Source organism: Oreochromis aureus, linkage group 14 (genome assembly GCF_013358895.1).
Source record: "Oreochromis aureus strain Israel breed Guangdong linkage group 14, ZZ_aureus, whole genome shotgun sequence".
Classification (NCBI taxonomy): domain Eukaryota; kingdom Metazoa; phylum Chordata; class Actinopteri; order Cichliformes; family Cichlidae; genus Oreochromis; species Oreochromis aureus.
The window spans coordinates 20,370,719-20,389,764 of NC_052955.1; the positions used below are offsets into that span (position 1 = coordinate 20,370,719).

At 40.6% G+C, this 19,046-nt stretch overlaps 1 protein-coding gene across 1 annotated transcript in view; it reads left to right on the forward strand.

Moving 5' to 3' along the window:
• Positions 1 to 19,046, forward strand: part of grik4 (glutamate receptor, ionotropic, kainate 4) — a 320,489-nt gene that overhangs the window by 280,752 nt on the left and 20,691 nt on the right. The window contains exons 13-14 of the mRNA XM_039622276.1: positions 4,959 to 5,066; positions 17,668 to 17,871. Coding sequence (XP_039478210.1) covers positions 4,959 to 5,066; positions 17,668 to 17,871 — 312 coding nt within the window. The remainder of the gene's footprint in view (positions 1 to 4,958; positions 5,067 to 17,667; positions 17,872 to 19,046) is intronic.

Consider the following 19,046-nt stretch of genomic DNA (forward strand, 5'->3'; position numbering starts at 1 on the left):
TTAATTTTTTTATCTCCTGCATTAAGCAGACTCTAAAAATCCCACTTATATATGAACCTGTGAAGTCTCAAATCAGCTAAAATTGTTGGCACCTTGCTTGCGATATTTCTCTAGAATAACCACTAAATAGTAGGTTGTCAAAGGAAACAGGCAGGTTGAGAGTGTGTTGCTGCTGCAGTAGTTGCACAGAGGGAAAGACCTGCAAAATTTCCCATGGGAATGGATGCTTTAGCAACTCCAGATAACATAAAATCTCCACTCATATTGTTCTTCTTCACTGCTTTTGCACAAGACTGATAATCTGGAAAAGAGTTGGCTCACAAGCTGAGATTGGAGCACACCCCTAAAGGTCTGAATCCATCCCCATTGTTTTGGTACCTCTCTGCTGATGTGATCATTAGCGATGAAGACATTTGGGCAGTCCGTAGTGTCTGGGTGCACAGCCTGAGCAGGGACTGTTGCTGCCGGGGCATCCATTGTTTGTTTACTTCTCTACAGGGGATGTACCACTTGGAGAGTATGCAGCACTGCTTTGAAGATCTGCTCTGCAAACTGAAGGAGCTCGTCTCCAACCCTGAGCTTGTGTCTCATTACGACTACTGAACTAGCAATGGCATTATTCATCACAATGCCAAATAATGAGTTTGCAAACAGGCTCGGGAATGAATTACCAAATCTTTAATAACACGATGCATTTGTTTGTGTTTGCAAGTAATAAAAAAAATAGCACAAATCGCAGTTTATGCGATTATGAAACAACAGACTTTAAAAATGTAACCAGATTGACTTTTTCATCACTTTTCCCTCACTGCCAGAGATTAGAGAGTTCTTGACCAGAAATAAATAATAGCTAGAAGTGCCACAGTTTGTAGCTCCTTTTCATCACTTGGCAACAGAGTCACGACTGTGTGGTTTACCCAGTCCTCTCTTTAATGTATAGCATATCCAACCACCTACACCACCACCTGTGTCTGTCTAGCCCCTGAAGTTTGCCTACGGCACCACCCTGATTAGTCTCTTTCCTGCTGATGATGAGTCATACGGTAGAGAGCTTGTGTAAGAAAAAAAAAGGGAAAAAAAAAAACTTTTCCCACTCACTATTCCACAGAGAAAACATGCATAACAGTTGCACACACAAACACAGTACGCCGGTACTTCGTTTGAACAATGCAATCGTTGTGAAGCAGAGTGAGCACGCTCTAAATATAACTACCCTCTGCTTAGTTTTTACCAGCAGCTAGTTGCTGATTCAACTGGTGGCAATGTCCGCTGATAGGCAGAAACTGCATCTACTTCAGCATATTTTCTTCAGGCCTAGATAGCAGAATACTGCCATGTAAGTCCATCTCCTGCGAGAATACTTTGCATCTGCAGTACAGACACGGGGATACTCCTATTCGTCAGTAAAGACAGCCCCACACCCGCGAGTACACAGCCACACATTTCAGTGTCGTCCCAAACTCATTTGCACCGCTGTGACACCTGAGTGCTTTAGCCTCGGTGTAAGTGGGCTGTATGACATTATGCTTGATAATGGTACTATTGCTTCTCTCATATATGATGGATGTGTCTGTCACGGCACAGTCTCGCTACACCCTATTGGATGCGGCATTTTCCTGACAGGAAAATCAGCCAATGCTGACGCTTCAGTGAGCAGCCACCCTAATCTTTTCCTCGTGCTGTAATTCCAGGTTCCAGAATGAACCGTGGGTAATCCCTCACAGGACGTGTCGTTCCACTGTGTCAGAGTGTCGTTGTCAGTCTCTCTGTGTGTGTCTCTCTCTCTCGGCGTGCACACACACACACACACACACGCACACACACACACACTCAAACACAAACTTTCTCTCTCTTTTTAGTCTCCCTGTTGCTGTCGCTTTCTCATGTTCTGGCTCCCTAGGTGGCTGCTTCTTCTCATTGATATTTTTTTTTCTTTCCATTCGCCAGTCTCACCACACCCACTCAGTAAGTGATTGACATTCCCCTGCATCTTTTTATGTGTGTGTGTCTCTCTCTCTGTGTCTTTTCCTTGTGCTCTTACCCAATCCCTTCTCTCTTACATCCTGTTCTTTCTCATTTCTGGTGCAGGCTTCTCATCAGCAGCCCGAATTTAGCCTGATTCACTGGATGCACTGCACAGTATTAATTTATGGTAACTGCAGTGCAAATACCAAATTAATGGCACAGCATATGAGAAACATCAGGATACAGCCCCTTGTGTTGCACACAAACAGTCTGGTGAATGGCAATGAGCAGTTTCCTCTCTTCACGATAAAAGCTTGTGAGTCTAATGGCTTCTCGGGTTGTGCTGCGTGTACAACGAGGTTTTGTGCAATGGTTCATTATTGTTGCTTCACCGGGATTCATGCAATAGTTAGGGATCCCTCTGGTTTACAGTTTACTCAGCTTACACACTTATTAGAAAATGCATATTGAGGGAAATGACATGTAAGGTTACTGATGTTCTCTCTTGGCCTGCAGATTAATAGCAGACTGTGGTGCTCACTGATTAATATTTCATCACTTTAATAAGTTATTTGGTAGCATCTCTCTAACTTTTAGACACTTTGCTGTCATCTTTTCATCCAATTTATACCAAATAATGAGAACTCTACCATTTTTTGCTGCATAAATCAATAATAAAGTGTAATGTATAGCAAAATGTCTCAAGAATAATTACAGCATTAAACCTTTTCAGCCCCATTTGATAAATGTCACAGTGTGTTTTGAGTTCCTGCTTACATTAGCTAATGCATGCATATGCCTTCCTCTCAGATCAAGTGACTCACAGGGAGTACATCTCTACTTTATCCCCTCCCAGCGTTAGCAGAGTCGAGGGGAGGGCCACCAAAAGGCCAGTTCCTGCGCTTCCAGCATATGTTTGTTCTCCCTTCCTGGCTACCTCTCCCCCGCTCATCTGCTACTCTCACTCTCCACCTACACTTCCTGGGCCGGAGTCACGGTGCCACCTCATCCCATTACCCTCTTAGTCACCCCCATGCTCAGACCTTTCGTGACACCTGCTGAGCCTAGCCAAGCCAGAGACTCCCACATCCCACCACCTCCACAGGCTCTGACAGCTGATTGTGTACGCTGATTGCTGAGCAGCATATTTCACCGGCCCCTTTTTGGTCATGCTGCAGTATGTTCACATTTTCTCCCCCCTCTGTTTCTTGAGGCCATCAGTAGCAGAGTGTGCAGTGCGTTGGTGCGGGCGGTTTGGGTAGCTGTAGTCTATTTGTGAGAGCAAGGTGCTGTTTCTCCCAACAAGTATACCAGAGGAAATGGAAGGCAACATCTTTTTGATCATATACTCTCAAAGGAAATCTTTGATTCTGGGAGCTCTCTCTTCTGGTTTATATATATATATATATAAATATTTATATATATATCTCACATCAGAATTCATTATCAGTGTTAGGAGAGTGGTTAAATGGCTTCCAAATGTAGCACAGATCAGCATGAATGGCCTGAAATCTCAAGAGAAATTTGGCAATTTAGCCTTGAAACAAACCAGGGCCAAGCTTGAAGAGGTCTGTTTATTGGATTTTTTTTAATCACACTTCAATCACTTTGACATCTCGTCCTCTCTCGTCTGACTGCGACCAGCAGGAATATTCTCAAGGGTTTTATTCCATGTTCAGTAATCAAAGCGCTCATTCAAGGAATGTGACTATGTTTTGCCAACAATGTGTCACGGCTGAATTAGCTACTATATTTTCTCATTCACTCCTCCTACGTAATATTTATAATTAGGTAAAGCTGATTATTGTTTTGAGAGTTATAATTTGTTTACAGCCTTTGAGAGGAGGTGCAATACTTTGTCGCTGACAGAGTTTGAATCTAAACTATTATTTTTAGGAATATTTAGTGAAATCCTGAAAGCGCTGTCGTTTTCCCCTAACTAACAGTTACACAGTGTTTTAACAATAAATCACTGTGTGGAAACATCGCAGGCAGGATGAGCTTGAAAAACTCTTAAATTATCTCTCACATATTAAATCTAAACCACAGAAAAACCTGCGTCAGTAAAAATTACACAAACTGTTAAAAAAAAACAATTTATCGCATCATCTCGATGTTTTATTTTAGGGTTACCTTCTGCATAAACGCAAACGTCAGTCATATGGATCAAATGACATCTTGTGAAATGAGTGTCACGAGTATCACAACATTATTCCCATGAAATCACCCCCAAAACTGAGTTGCAAATTTGAATTTGAATAACCAAGTTATCAAAAACATAAATAAGTAAGTACGGGAAGAATCTACATTGTCAAGTTAAGAAGTTTAAAAACGCTTTTAATGCAGCACTTTGGATTTTTTTTCACTTTTTTATTTTAACAGCTTAGAGAACCCAAGAAAATCCTTCACCATAGATTTCCATGTCTGTCCCAGTAAAACAGTGTAGCGTGAGGCTGATTTGCAAAGGCCTTTGTAGAGACTCTCCTCATGGAGTTCAGGATTGACAACCTCGAGTCGAGTAAATAAATGAACGAGACGGGAGATGGCAGAAACAGATTGAAAGGAAAGACACCATGTGAGGTGGAGGTGTGAAGTCCCACTCAAGCTGTAATGAGAATGTGGCTGTGTGCCATAGGATTTGCCGGTAATTGCTTTAATGAATGCATTCTGTTGCCTCTGATTGAGCACATGCCCTATGTGCACTCCTCGAGGAGCCACGAGTGTTATTTTTGTTTCCCTTTCGGTCGTCTCACTAACTTTTGCCGTCACACAGTCTCAGGCCGTGGCGATCCGTCCACTGCTTCTTGTCTGGCCCAAATCTTTTATGAAGGTCACACTGAGTCTCCTTTAAAGACAAGACACAGAGTGGGAGGGGGAGAATTAGGCATAGATTGTTTCTGTTGCCCTTTCCAGCCGATGGTCTTAGTAGGTGATCTGTCTGCATGTGTGTGTGTGTATGTGTTTGTGTGTGCGCGTGCACGCTCACTTTGCAGATTGGCCTGTGGCACTCTGAAGATGGACTGTCCATGGAGAGAAAGCTTCCATCTATCAATGTGACGGACACCCTCTTCAACACGACTCTTATCATCACAACAATACTGGTAAGGACTGTATGCGCACTGACACACACACACGCACGCATCAGTATTCTGTGCCATTTTATTAGCTCAGCTCAGACTGATCTACATGTGGCTGACATTCTCTAGTTGACAGACAATTACCATATCAAAAACCCATTTTGTGTTTTCACTTCCAAACTCAGTCCTTTTGGGATCAGAGGATCTGATGCTGCTCAATTGTTTTGCCCTGAGTACCGAGTGTATCAGCAGGAGCTAATAATTTACCATGTCAGCCATCCTCAGCCTTTGTTGTAAATATAGACCCTGTGAGCACTAGTTCTCACTACTCTAACTACTTGTTTTGAGGGGGGTGCGGTGCCAGTTTCGAGCAACTTCCTTTATCCTCTGCTTTGTTCAATCATCAGTCATCAGAATCCTTAAACAGTTCAGGAAGAAAAACACATACTTCCTGCAATGAAAACATTCATTATACACTTGATGTGGACTATTTTTAATCACTGCTTGAGTAAATCAAGTGTCTGGTTCATTACTCACTTATTCAATCAATTAATTAATTAAACACGAGTAAATTATATAAAAACAAAAAAAACATGGAAACTATTTCTCTCACTGCTCTTGCTCTGATTGTCGTTATTTCACAAATGGCCAAACACATTTCCAAATGACTAATCACAAAAATTCTGTGCAACTCACAAGTTTTGTTGGCAGACAAATTAGACAAGTCTTGTATTAGCAGAGCTAAAACATGCTTTAGGCTAACTGTCTCACGCTGTTATAGCTCGGTAAAACATCTAGTGCTGAAACACCCAGCTGAGAAACATGTAAGTACTATAAAGCAATTCACCTTTACTAGAATCTTTGCAGGCAGCTGTTGAGCAACAGCAAAGTCCAAGAAAAGAAACAGTAGAATAGAAGCGATTAAATATAACTGCATTAATATAAATACTGCAGGGCTAAAGATGGCATTAGGAACACATGGGAAGGTGGATGCTGGGAAAGCAGGGGAAAAGCTTGGGTTACTGCAGGGCACACTGGAATCGTCTTTATGGAATGACGGACTTAGCAAACAGCAAACAGATTTAATAAACTAGAGAATGAGCTTTGACATGCAGCATTTTGTCCAGCCATATCTTAAGGCGAAAAGAGTTTATAGCTTGTCTGCACGGACACGCTTGAAGGTGCGGAAAATGCCTGCAATCATGGCCCGACTACACTCGCTATCTCTCTCCAAAAGTTCTGTCCCCTCTGCATTTTTGTCGTCTCGTTGCAATGATCTATAAATGGGGATATTGGTAAATATTTGCAGTAAGTCTCTCCATTAAAGCATTTAAGATGCTTAGTAGCACAGTAAATAAATAAATAAAAGATTAGCTGTGTGGAAAACAGGTTTGTCAAAAAGACCTAGAGACAGAAGTTTAACTGATGCACTTTTTGCCACGTGGAGACTCGAGGAAGTGGGCGGCGTAAGTCAGGCTGTCGCCTTCATAGAGTTAACATATACGGCCTCTGCAGGTGCTTCAGCAATCTGAAAAGCACCCAACTTCAAACATGCTGACTCTTATAATCTTCAAATGCCTCTGACTGTATCAACCCCTGGTTATTACATATGAGTATATCAACATGATTAGCGGTGAGTCATGCATAAAAATGGATGTCGCAGGTTTTGCAGTAGATATTTCAAAAGAGGAATGGTGAACTGAAAAGCTGCAGGCAAAAGGTGCTTAGTCTAGTTGAAGTGATCTCAGACCTCCAACCAGCAAAACCTTTCCCCGTGTCATTCATGTCATACAGTGTGCAGAACAGCTGAACTATGACATTTATTTAACAGTACAGAAGCTCAGTTGCTCTTGCACATTTTGAACAGTGCTAAATTAACCTTCAGTAATTATATACCTACTTTAATTACTTGAGAGGATATTTAAGGCTTTTCCGAACCTTTTGAGAATAATGTAAGGCTCTCTATAAGCTCCCCCGTTTTGTATTTTCCAGCAGCTTTGATATTAATGCACTGTTGGGGAACTTCAGAAGTGAAAAATAAGTCCAAGTTGAAACAGTCACAATGTTCCAAGAAGTAAGACCTAAATGCAACAGTTTTAATGGACTAAAGACTTATGGTGCGTTCATTTGACTACTACTACTGCCCATCACCCCTCCCAGGGTTTGGGCCGCCAAGCGTTCAGCTGAAGTTTGCTGTACTTTTTGAGTTTTCAGTCAGGACTTTGGACTGGAGCACCCCTTCAAGTCACACTTGTCATGGTCATTTTTCATTTGTGGACTTTCTAGTATTATTTATTATTTATTCTACGTCAATTCTTAGTTTGCATCTCATCTCTGTGTGTTTTTAAAGCAGCACTTTGCCTTAGTTCTCTGTTGGTGTTGCATTGTCTATGAGTCTTCCTTCAACAATCCCCTGTTTGGATTTGGTTTTCTGCTGCCTGCTGGACTACCTGCTTTACCTTAACAAAGGTTCCCTTTTTGTTCTTTAAATTCTCAGATCTGCATTTTAGATCCACATTTTTCACAAAACACGTGACTTCCAACTCAGAAAGTGGGAGCAGCCCAAACACACCGAACTTTACAAGAGTTCAGCAGTTCACATAAACATAAGTAAAACTGTAAAACACATATGTAAATGATATGTACTGCATATGAACTGTACACCCACTGTTTTCTATTTGAGACTCGCCAGGTAAGCCATACACAAAGATCAGCCTCTATCCATGATTGTGCTACAGCTGTGTTTTTAAGTGCAAAAGAAATAAGAAAAAGAAATAGCGTTGCACTGCACAGTAGACTGGGGTTGGTTGTCAGACCTTTTACTCCTGCATGAATTGGTGATCACTGAAAAATCTTTCAGTAACTTTTCCTTCAATAGATCCAAGCTTAAGGTGGTCTCTCAAAATTGGTATTCTCTTCATTTTTCCAGGCAATTGTAATAAAATGTAATTAGCCATCAGCGACACTCTGACACTTTGTCACAATGTTGTCACATAGTATGGGGTCGTTTATCAATCTGGTTTCAATAAAAATGGTGAGCTTTGTAAAAAAAAATCAAAAATTCAGCTAGATCAGAAATTCCATCAATCATTCAAAAAAAGTTTAAAACTTTCCTTTATCTTTTAAAAGACAAACTGTCTATTTGTGCAAGATTTTGCTCGATTATCCAGGTAAGGAACGTTTCTGGGATGTCCACTTTAAGGTTGCTAGTCTTGATCTAGCAACCATGTAGCTTACTCAGCTACTGAAGTCGGTCAAAACAAATGTGCACCCCTGGATCCCCAGAACCAGCAAGGTAACCAGTCCCAACTACCACATGGCTTTAGCTTGCTCAGCTGATTCAAATCAGAGCTGCTATGTTCAGCTTTTTTAATAAATGTCCTTTTTAAATGACCTGTGAAAATTACAAAATACCTACTTTTGTGTGTTTTCTGAAAAATTGGCCACTGCAAAATGGACAGATTGTCACATCAAATGTGTGATATCCACAGATATTCCACAGTGTCCTCTAATGTGGCAGTAACATGAATGTGTCCAACCAGCTGCTAGTGCTGTACCTTGCTAAGGAGCCAAACAAACAGTTATGTAATATGAATAATACAACATCATGTATTATTCCTGAGCTTTTGTTTTATTACTTTTGCAGGTTGCACTGTTTTGTTTGTGCTAATCTTGCATTTGTAGGTCAATTAATGTTGCTGTCTAGCTTTAGTTCATGGATTTAGTTTGTATATATTCCTTGCTTCAGTTATTCTGTGTTTTGTTGTCAAGGTTCCATCTCTGTGTTGGATGTTTGGTTATGTCCCATCTTTTTTCTGGTAGTTCTCTGTCTCTCCTTCATTGTGTTAAGCTTCCTCCTCTTGCTTCGTTACTCTGATTTAGTTCAGGTGTGTTTAGGTCCCCATTAGCACTTAGTGTGTTTTAGCGTGGTTATATTTAATAAAGGTTTCATTCTTTCAATCCTGTGCCTCCTGTGCCTGACTCATGACTTTCAACTGGGAAAGTCAGAGCATCCCCAGTAACCCTGACTTCACAGTCCAAGATAGCATTAGCTCACAAAACATTAGTAAAATGCTAAAACTTGCTGTATTGTTAATGTTGTGTATTTGAGAGTCGGCAAATAAGCTTTGCACAGAGCACTGAGCATGCTCTCTCCATGAACCTGCTACAGCTGTGTTTTTAAGTACAAAAGAAATTATTGCACTGTGTACTGCTAGTGCTGTGCCTTGCTAAGGAGCAAAACTTTTTCCTACTGGACTACTGGAATGCACTCAACTCAGCAGTGACATCACGTCCAGCACTGATAACCAATTTCTGAGGCAAACTGAATACAGCATCAGTCCAGGGAAACTCAGCCAGAACAAAAAGTGATGAGAATAAACGTGCTTGAGCACTGAGACACTTTGAGCAAGAGAAAAGCTGATCAAGTGGATAAACTCGACTGAGAAACTATAAATACTCAATACAACTAACTGGAACAGAAGACAGAGGTGAAACTAAAAAGGATGGGGCAAACAAAGAAGAGGAGAAAGCCGATGACAGGAGGTAAAATTTATAGAAACACACAAGAGGAAATAAAAAGAATTAAAAAAAACACAATACAAAGATTCAGATTGTTAGTCAGCAGCATGTCATTCACTCACTCATTGAATACAACACAGAACACAGACATGACTCGCTCAACTCCTCCTCCTCCTCCTCCTCCTCGCTGATGAATCAGATGATAAGGCACAGAGTAGCCCTGTAAGCAGAAACAATTGGCCCACTGTGTTGTTGTAACTGGCTTATCAGCTGCAATCCTTGGGAATAGGGGAAGGACATATTGCCATATTTCGCCAAAGAACAACTCAGTGGTCTCATTGAGACTGATAGGGATTCAAACGGAACGGTTCATTTTGCACAGGAGGGAACGGCATCAGGGGACTGTGGAGATGTGTGTGTGTTGAGGTTGAGTTGGAGTACAAATGAGACAATGTTTTCACAACAGAAAGAGGCTGTGAAAGAAAGAATTGGCCGGGCGCAGAGCTTTGATTTCACTTTGGATATATAGAGTCCCTGGACCAAACTTCGGAAGCCACCAAGGAGCAATTTTCAGTGCCTATCACAGCTCATTCATCATGGTGTGATTGCTGTGTCGCTGTTATCTCGCTTGTGGGCGGCAGACGAGCCACAGCTGAAAGCCTCTATAAGAATTCCTTACCTGTACCGCCGGCCTGGGAGAATGTGTGCGTTTGTGTGCACTTGTGCAGACGCTTTAAGGATGCTCTCCTCCGTTCGTTTTTAGCTTATTTTTTAATGCAACTTTTGACGTGTCCACCTGGGCCTTACAGAGCAGTTTCATTACATATAGCTGTCACTTTCTCCGCTTTAATTTCACAAACAGCTCCAGAAAAAAAATAAATAAAAACTACACTCGCAGAATTGATTATCACTTTACTGCAGGGCCACAAGCCATGTGTTTGCAATTATTGATTGAGTTTGTTACAGGCACTGTTGAGGTCTTAGTGAAAATGTCTTTACACCATCTGTAGCCGGGGTGATGCAATAGAAAAACCAATTCTTTACCTGGAGATAAAATTGTTTTATATTATGTGTGGTATTGCATTTCCTCTCTGTCCTGAAGTACAGTAGCACATCATTAAGTAAAACACAAACAAACCAAAAAATAAAAAGAATAATCTGTTTTCTGTTCTATAGCATCACTTCTTAGTGTTCCTGCTTGTTTCTAGAGCTACAGCGCAGGATGTGAAGTGTCTCAGTGCCAGACTGATGGGTGGGTATCCCTTAAAGTTTTTGAAGAAACTTCTCAAAAAGCATCGAGCACCCGATTCAAACCAGAAGCTAATGCTCGAGTCCGGTGTGATCATAAAGAGAAGACGCGAGCATCAACGAGCAGGACTCGCACAGCAGCTTAACTTATGCTTGCTTGTCTTTGAAGGTTCAACTCAAGTGATTAAGAATCACACATGCTGAACATTTTTATTCACCTTCTACTCCAACCACACAAACACAAGGTAAACAGTACTGCAAATCAGCAATAATGACCTGAAAAATTATTTCAACATCTGGCTTTCAGTTTTTTTTCCACTTGGTTTGTTTAATACAGGTGGTTGTTATAACACTGGGAAATAATTAAATACCCTTTGGTGTTATTGAATTATTTATTTAATTAGACAAAATGCTCCTAATGCGCTCACAAAATCCGTCTTATTCCTCATTTTAGAAAATCACAACTTCTCAATATTTACATCCCAGCTCAGTCCCCTTTTTTGTCCTTAATGCCTGCAACACGTTCCTCCTTGGAAGAGTCATTTTCTGCCTTTTTCAGCTGCAGCACCCTCGGCCATCCTTTTCAGTTTTCCTTCAGAGTACCCTTGTGTCACTGAGTGCTTTCATATCCACTCACATACGTATTGGTAAAAATTCAACATAGTGCACATAGTGCCGGCTGATAAAAGCAGACACGGAGGCAGATTTACTGGCACACAGGCTCAGAGGCACTGAGGCATGTGCACATGAATTTGCAGACAGAGACACGAGATCTGACCCCGTTTCTCAAAGTTTATGTGTACTCCTTCTTTCTTTTTCCAGCTCGGGCGTATTTGTATTTGTTGCAAAGAGCAAAACGGTTTTGTCGCAGTGGCTTTATGAAAAATTAACATGACCTGGCCTCTTTTCTAATGACCCAGTATTTTTAACGAATATTGTCAGGGCGTCTGCAGCTCCTCTTCAAAACGGACTTCACAGCCACGGTGAGAGAATTATATCTCAGCTGCCAGTTTGCTGTGCTCAGGAGAGCAAGTTTTTGAAGGATAAGAAAACAGCGGAGGAAAGCGAGGAGGGGCTGTCTGAAGACATCTTGAACACCCTGAGGTTTTAGAAAGTGGAAACTCCATTGTGGTGTCTGAAGCTGAATGTGAACAACACCCACCAGTGCACCTGGCAGTCTGTGTGTGCGCACTTGCTTGTGCATATGTAAAAGTGTGTTTCCTCCACTGACATTATCAGTCTGCAACCAGACTCCTCATGGCTTGGGAATAAGAGGCTGCTTTAAAAGTCTGCATTTCTTTATAGCTTCAAACTCATAGCTTTATACTGCTGTTTTGCTGTGGTGTGCAAAAGATGGCACATAGAATTTCCTTTAGTAATTTTGTATAGGCCTTTCAAGCTTTTATATAGTTTTTATATATATATTATTTTGTTCTCGACTTTTTTATTGACAACTTTTTATTGGAAGTGGTCTTTTCACTTTTTTCAGTGTCTGTTCGGGGTTTTTTTTTCTTTTTTCTACAAGTCAGACCTTTTAAGAGCAGTTGCGTTTCCATTTCTGCAGCTGAGCACTGATTGTTATACGGCTTGGACCGGACATTTTTATAGAAAAACTGGAAGCTCAGAGAAAGAACGATAAATGGAAACCAAGGAAAAGTAATGAAGAAAAAAGCAGAGGCATAAAAGCAGAGAAACGTGTTGGCTAGATAACAGTCAGACAGCCTGCTGTGTTATTGATTGCTGTGGGGTTTTTACTGGAGTGATTGATGTTTCCAGGTCTGATTTTATTAGTGTGTACTTAACCAGGTCAACGCTGTGGGATGGAGAGATACAAGGCAATATTTTCTAGCCTTACTCTAAGGGACTAGGCTTTCTAATGACACAAGACATATATAATAAATATGGTAAGGCACATAAATCAACGAGAAGCTTGAAAGCGAATTAGTTTTTCCCTAATTAAGTGTTGTAGCAGCAACCAATACATTCAACCTTTCAAGTTACTGTTTCTTTGCTATGCAGTTGTAGGGAGGTGTGAAGTGACTACAAGTCGCTCTTAAAAAGCTTCAGCAGTTAATATTATTGCTCATGCACACTTAAACGAAGGATTTACTGACGTTACATAAGGCCAGACTGGTTTTACAGTTAAAAGATGTTAATGAGCTAACAGCTACCTGAACGCTACTCCCACATAGGTTGTCTTCTTAGTATTTTAGCCATAAGAGAAAAAATTACTTGCAACCATCTCACAGATGTAACATTATGTACAGCTACTTTCCATACAACTGATATTTATTTAGACTCTTTTTCTTCAATTGTAAATATAGACCAATCTCTAACTTTCCTTTTATCTAAAAGGTTCTTGAAAGAGTAGTTGTAAAACAAATAATTGATCATCTGCAGAGGACTGGTTTACTTGAAGAGTTTCAGTCAGGTTTCAGAGCTCATCACAGCACAGCAACAGCTTTAGTGAAGGTTACAAATGATCTTCTTATGGCCTCTGACAGTGGACTCATCTCTGTGCTTGTCCTGCTAGACCTCAGCACAGCGTTTAATACTGCTGACCATGACATTTTATTACAGCTATAACTTGAGTATGCTGTAGGTATTAAAGGTATTGCGCTGCAGTGGTTGAATCATATCTATCTAACTGACACCAGTTTGTTCATGTAAGTGGAGAGTCCTCTTCACACACTGAGGTTACAGATTGTACAAAGTGTTTCCTAATTATGGAGTTCCACAGGGTTCAGTGCCAGGACCAATTCTGTTTTCATTATACATGCTTCCCTTAGGCAGTATCATTAGAAAGCACAGCATACATTGTCACTGCTATGCAGATGACACCCAACTTTATCTATCCATGAAGCCAGATAACACACACCAATAGAAATGTCTTAAGGACATAAAGACCTGTGTGACCTCTGGTTTTCTGCTTCTAAATTCAGATAAAACTGAGGTTATTGTACTCGGGCCTAAAAATCTTAGAAATATGGTATCTAACCAGATGCATTACCTTGGCCGCCAGTAACACTGTGAGGAATCTGAACCAGATATGTCCTTCACGGTACATATTAAATAAATATGTGGGACTGCTTTCTTCCATTTGCGCAATATCTTCAAAACTAGAAACACCCAAAATTAGAAACATCCTGTCTCAGAGTGATGCTGAAATAACTAGTTCATGCATTCATTACTTCTAGGATCAGGATGTCCTTAAAACTTCCTGAAAGCTTTCAGTTGATTCAGACTGATGTAGTAAGAATACTCACAGGGACTAGAAAGAGAGAGCATATTTCTCCCATACTGGCTTCTCTTCAATGGCTCCCTGTAAAAATCCAGAATCGAATTTAAAATCCTGCTTCTCACATACAAGGTCTTGAATAATCAGGCCCCATCTTATCTTAATGACTTTATTACCATATCACGCCATTAGAGCTCTTCGCTCGCAGACTCTGGACTTATTTAGTTATTTTATTAAAAGTAGAATGGCAGACAGAGCCTTCAGCTTTCAGCCCCGTCTTCTGTGAAACCAGCTTCCATTTTCAACTGGGGAGACAGACACCCTCTCTATTTTTAAGATTAGTCTTAAAACTTTCCTTTTTGCTAAAGCATATAGTTAGGGTTGGATGAGGTGACCCTGAATCCTCCCTTTGTTTCTTGCAGTAGGTTTAGGCTGCTGGGGGATTCCCATGATGTACTGAGGGTTTTTCTTCTTCAGTCACCTGTTTTGTTTTTGTTTTGTTTAATCCCAATCTGTAGTTGTTTTTATTATTTGTGCAAACATGATTAAGGGCATTTCTCATCCTTCTCTTCCAGTGAGTTATTGTCATTGATGACTGACAACCTAATTCAAAGTGTGAATCTATTTCCAGGAGGTGCCAGCAGCAGCAGTAGCAGTTGCAGTAACTCTTCACAAGCCTGCAATGTCACATAATAAAACTGAAACTGAAAAATATTTCCTCCCTGCGATGTCGAGCTTTGGTCGAGCTTTTTAACCAGTTGCTCCTTTTCCACCACCTGGATTGATATCATATCATTGGCAAAACAATATGTAGCTGCATCAGTAATTCTATCCACCATTTGCACTTCCTGTCATGTGGAGTGTAAAAGCAAACGCTCCAGTGTTGCTCACTGAGTGATTTGTTTACTTCTGGGTCACATATCACCAGATGTGATCTTGTCCTTGTATGCTGTCATAATCTGGTTGTATTCAATGGTGCGCTTTTGCCTGAAGTGGTGAAACAAGTTTGCTTTAACCCCTTTAGTGGGAACTGGTTTCTTGCATGTCTGGTAAAGTACTGTATCTTGTTGGAGCTTGTTGAAGTAGATTCCTTTTTAGGTACTAATTACCATCAGAGGCTGACACACTGCTTGTTTTGTTGTGCACGCACTAGGGAATTTAAATGCTTTAAATGAATGAAAAAGAATTTAAATGTTGCTATATCGTTATTATCACTTTTCTATCTCCTAAAAGCCTGCTGATGGTATGATATGCACAGCTCTAATGTCTAGCCAATGTCTGCTGTAATATTACTTAGATAATCAATTAAAAATACTTCAAAAGGCAACAGTGACACACGCGCACAGCAAAAAAGTGCATTTTATTGACTTTAAGTCATGGATGAGGCCTTGCAGACTCAGTCATGAAATTTAGGGGGGTCACATTTGTCACAGCTTTACAACCGCTCAGTGAGTTGTTAGCAACTGTTATAGACAAGGCAGCAATTTGCATGCAAACTGTGGTTACTAGGGTCAGGTACCAGACTCTATTCCTGCTTGACTGTAGCTTTATCAACCACAGCAACTCCCAGCAGTCACCAGAAACCTCCAATAACCACTTGCCAACCGCTCGGGAAATACATGTTTTTGTCTAGAGACTGGTGGTTACGAGTGGGGTCACCAATCAGTCGTTAGGACGTGTGACAGAGGGCTAATAAGAAAATTCAGAATTATAAACTTTCTGATTCACACATGCATTTATTTTATGGTTGAAAAACTTTATTAATGTCACACACAACTACAGATGTGTGCACTTGTAGCAACTTGGGGTCCAGTGCCTGAAACTTTTACACGTGGACTGAGCCCAATGGGTAACTGGTACAACTTTAGTATGCAATTCAACAATAAGCTTTACAGCTTTGGCTGCAAACAATACCTTTTACTTGGATCAGTTGACTTCCGGATCTGTTCACCGTGAGATATATTGTCTCACCTTTTAGCAAACGCGCCAACCCACTTGCTCTCACACTACTGCATATTGTAATGCCGTCTGTGTCAACTTCTTTCTGTTTTGCTGCTATAAAACACTGGAGGCTGTTGTCAGTGAACAGCATGTCTGTTTAATCAAACTGTGAGCCTGGTTAGATAAAATGAATCCATATGCAGATTCTTGGGGAAGAGCGGTGCAGACACAGACAGCTGATCAGTAGTCATTTTGTTGTCAGTCTTATCACAGCAATGCAGGATGTGGAGCGTTGGTTCTACTGTCCGGTTCCTCCAAGAAAGAAGCAAAGCTGTTCAATCCACAGTATTAACACGATGTCCACCCTCACCCCACCTTACAGGTGGAGCCAAACAGTTGCTATGACAACATAGCAAGTCTTAGTAATAACTGTTGCGCCACCTGATGTGCACCGAGTTTTCAAGTGCCTCCAAATCTGGCACAAATTCGTCAGTAGACAACCAGCTACCCTACAAAGTGTTTCCAGCTGTGGCAGTGACAAAACCATTTCACTTCCATCCCCAGCTCTCGAAATACAGCACCACTTATTGTTTATGCTTTACCCTCCTGAACCATGTCACAGTTGTCTACACGCGTGGCTGTCTTATACGCCAAAGGCATTTATGCTAAAACGAGTCAATAAGCTACAATTAAAACAAACAGAAAACTAGTATACCTTCTGCATTGTTAAAAGCACTCAATAACACATCTATCCCGAACAATACTAATTTTCTTTGTTGTAAAAAGCTTTTAGTTTTCAGTAGGAGCGATAGAAAATGTTTAGACACCTTTAATCATCGTTATTTGATGCCAAGTTGCCAAAAGAAGTTAGTTTATCTGGAATCACGAGCTGAGTTCAGGGATAGTGGGATGGAAAAGTACATAACACTGTCTTTTTTGTGATGTAGTGGAGTCTGAGCACACCAGTCTGACAGTTGCATTATTTGAAAAATAGCACAATAAGGTTGGCTCCAAAATACATCACTGCAGGGCTCTTTAAATCTTCCTACAGCATCAACTAAATGACAAAACAAGACATAAATAAACAGACAGCCGAACAGAGAGTTGGTTCGCTAAAAGACAGGTTGTAAATAGGTGTATGTGTATGACTGATATCAGAAGAAAAGTATCCAGTTTTTGGTTAATACAACAGATTAGCACGCTCCTGCCTTGTTCCTGATTTCAGTGCACGGCTCTGCTTCAGAGCTACAAATCTCAGTTTTCATTGAAGGCAGTAAACCACGTGAACCATGACCTCTAAAGGACATGTGGGATGCTTCCACCATTCTTGCTCACTGCAAAATCTTTAGATAGGCTCAGTAAAATAATGATATTGATCATTAAAGGAAGACTCGGGTGATTTGGTAATAAATTACCCAAAAATGCTGGATATAGCAAAAAGTGTAAAAATTAAAACTTGTATATGGTAAACGATAACTAACTTATTTTTTTTGTTTATCAGAAAGTTCAATAAACACTCCAGTTTAAAAAATAATAATTTTCTGGCACTTATTTCATTATTTAGGAGTAAAGGGGTTTAGAGATAGATGTTAGGAAGAACTAGAACTAAAATTCTGTATTGCTGTCACACTTAAAAATCGTGAGATCTAATGCAACGCAAATCCTTTGTTTTTTCAGGAGAATCCGTATGTGATGCTCCGACAGAACCACCAAGAACTCGAGGGAAATGACCGCTATGAGGGCTTCTGTGTGGACATGCTGAAGGAGCTGGCAGATATTCTCAAGTTTAAGTATCGCATCCGGCTGGTGGGGGATGGAGTCTACGGAGTTCCCGGAGCTAACGGAACATGGACGGGCATGGTTGGAGAGTTAATCTCAAGAGTATGTAAATATTTGCATATGCATAGACAATAATAGTGCCAGCAACAAACCATACCACTATAAATGATTATGTTTTCTGAGTTTTGGCAGTTCGGTCTGAAGCATTCAGGTGTGTGTTAACACAATGCCAAAAAGGAATGACATCAATAAAAGAAGTAATTGCTCCTGTCCATCATTCTACAGTGAGAAAGAGGATTCACAAGTAGAAGGAACTTGCCATTTTTCCCAGGAGCAGACAGACATCCCAGTAAATTCACCCCAGAGTCAAGTCATGCAATGCTTAGAGAAACTACAAAAAAAGGAAAGAAAACAAGAGCTGTATCTCAGACACTACAGGCCTCAGTTAGCATGTTAAAAGCCTTAACCCTCTACAGCACACATTTTGATGGTACATGCTGAACATCATTTTCTGACTCATTTTGGGCCATTTTTTTGCCAAGATATTTTTTTTGTTGCCCAGGTGCAACGTTGTGCAACAATGGTCTATAACCACAGAGAAAATTATTATCTCATAATTCATTACACAACTTTTAGAAAGCAAAAAGACCTCAGACAATCTTCCAAAAACGTCGACCAATGTTGAAACTAAGAATTGAAAAAACGTGAAACATATTTACATATATGATTTGATGCAGTCTTAGGTTCAAATTGTCCAATATCATGTCATATTGATTATATTGTTGTGAGACTGTCAGTCTGTGTGAAACTTTCCAAAACAGTTCTTCTGAGGTGGACATTACACTTTATACACATCACTTTTGGTTTTTCTGTGCACCCAGGAACCCTGCATCTTGCCTTGTTTGGTTCAGTTCAGTTTTACTTGTATTGTGCCAAATCACAACAATTACCTCAAGGTGGTATATTGTAATGTCATGAACCTACAACAATACAGAGAAAACCCTGACATTAGATGACCCCCTATAATCAAGCACTTGGCTACAGTAGGAAGGAAAAACTCCCTTTTAACAGGAAGAAACCTCCAGCAGAACCAGAATCAGGGAGGGGCAGCCATCTGCCTTAATCGGTTGGGGTGATGGGGTTGTCACATACTGTTGGCCAAAGTGATATATTATATTATATTGTCTGAGATGACATTCTGATTTGGAATGGGAGCTCTGGGCCTCTGCTTCTTCCTCCTGTCGTCATACTTTTGAGATATCCCACTAATGGCTCGA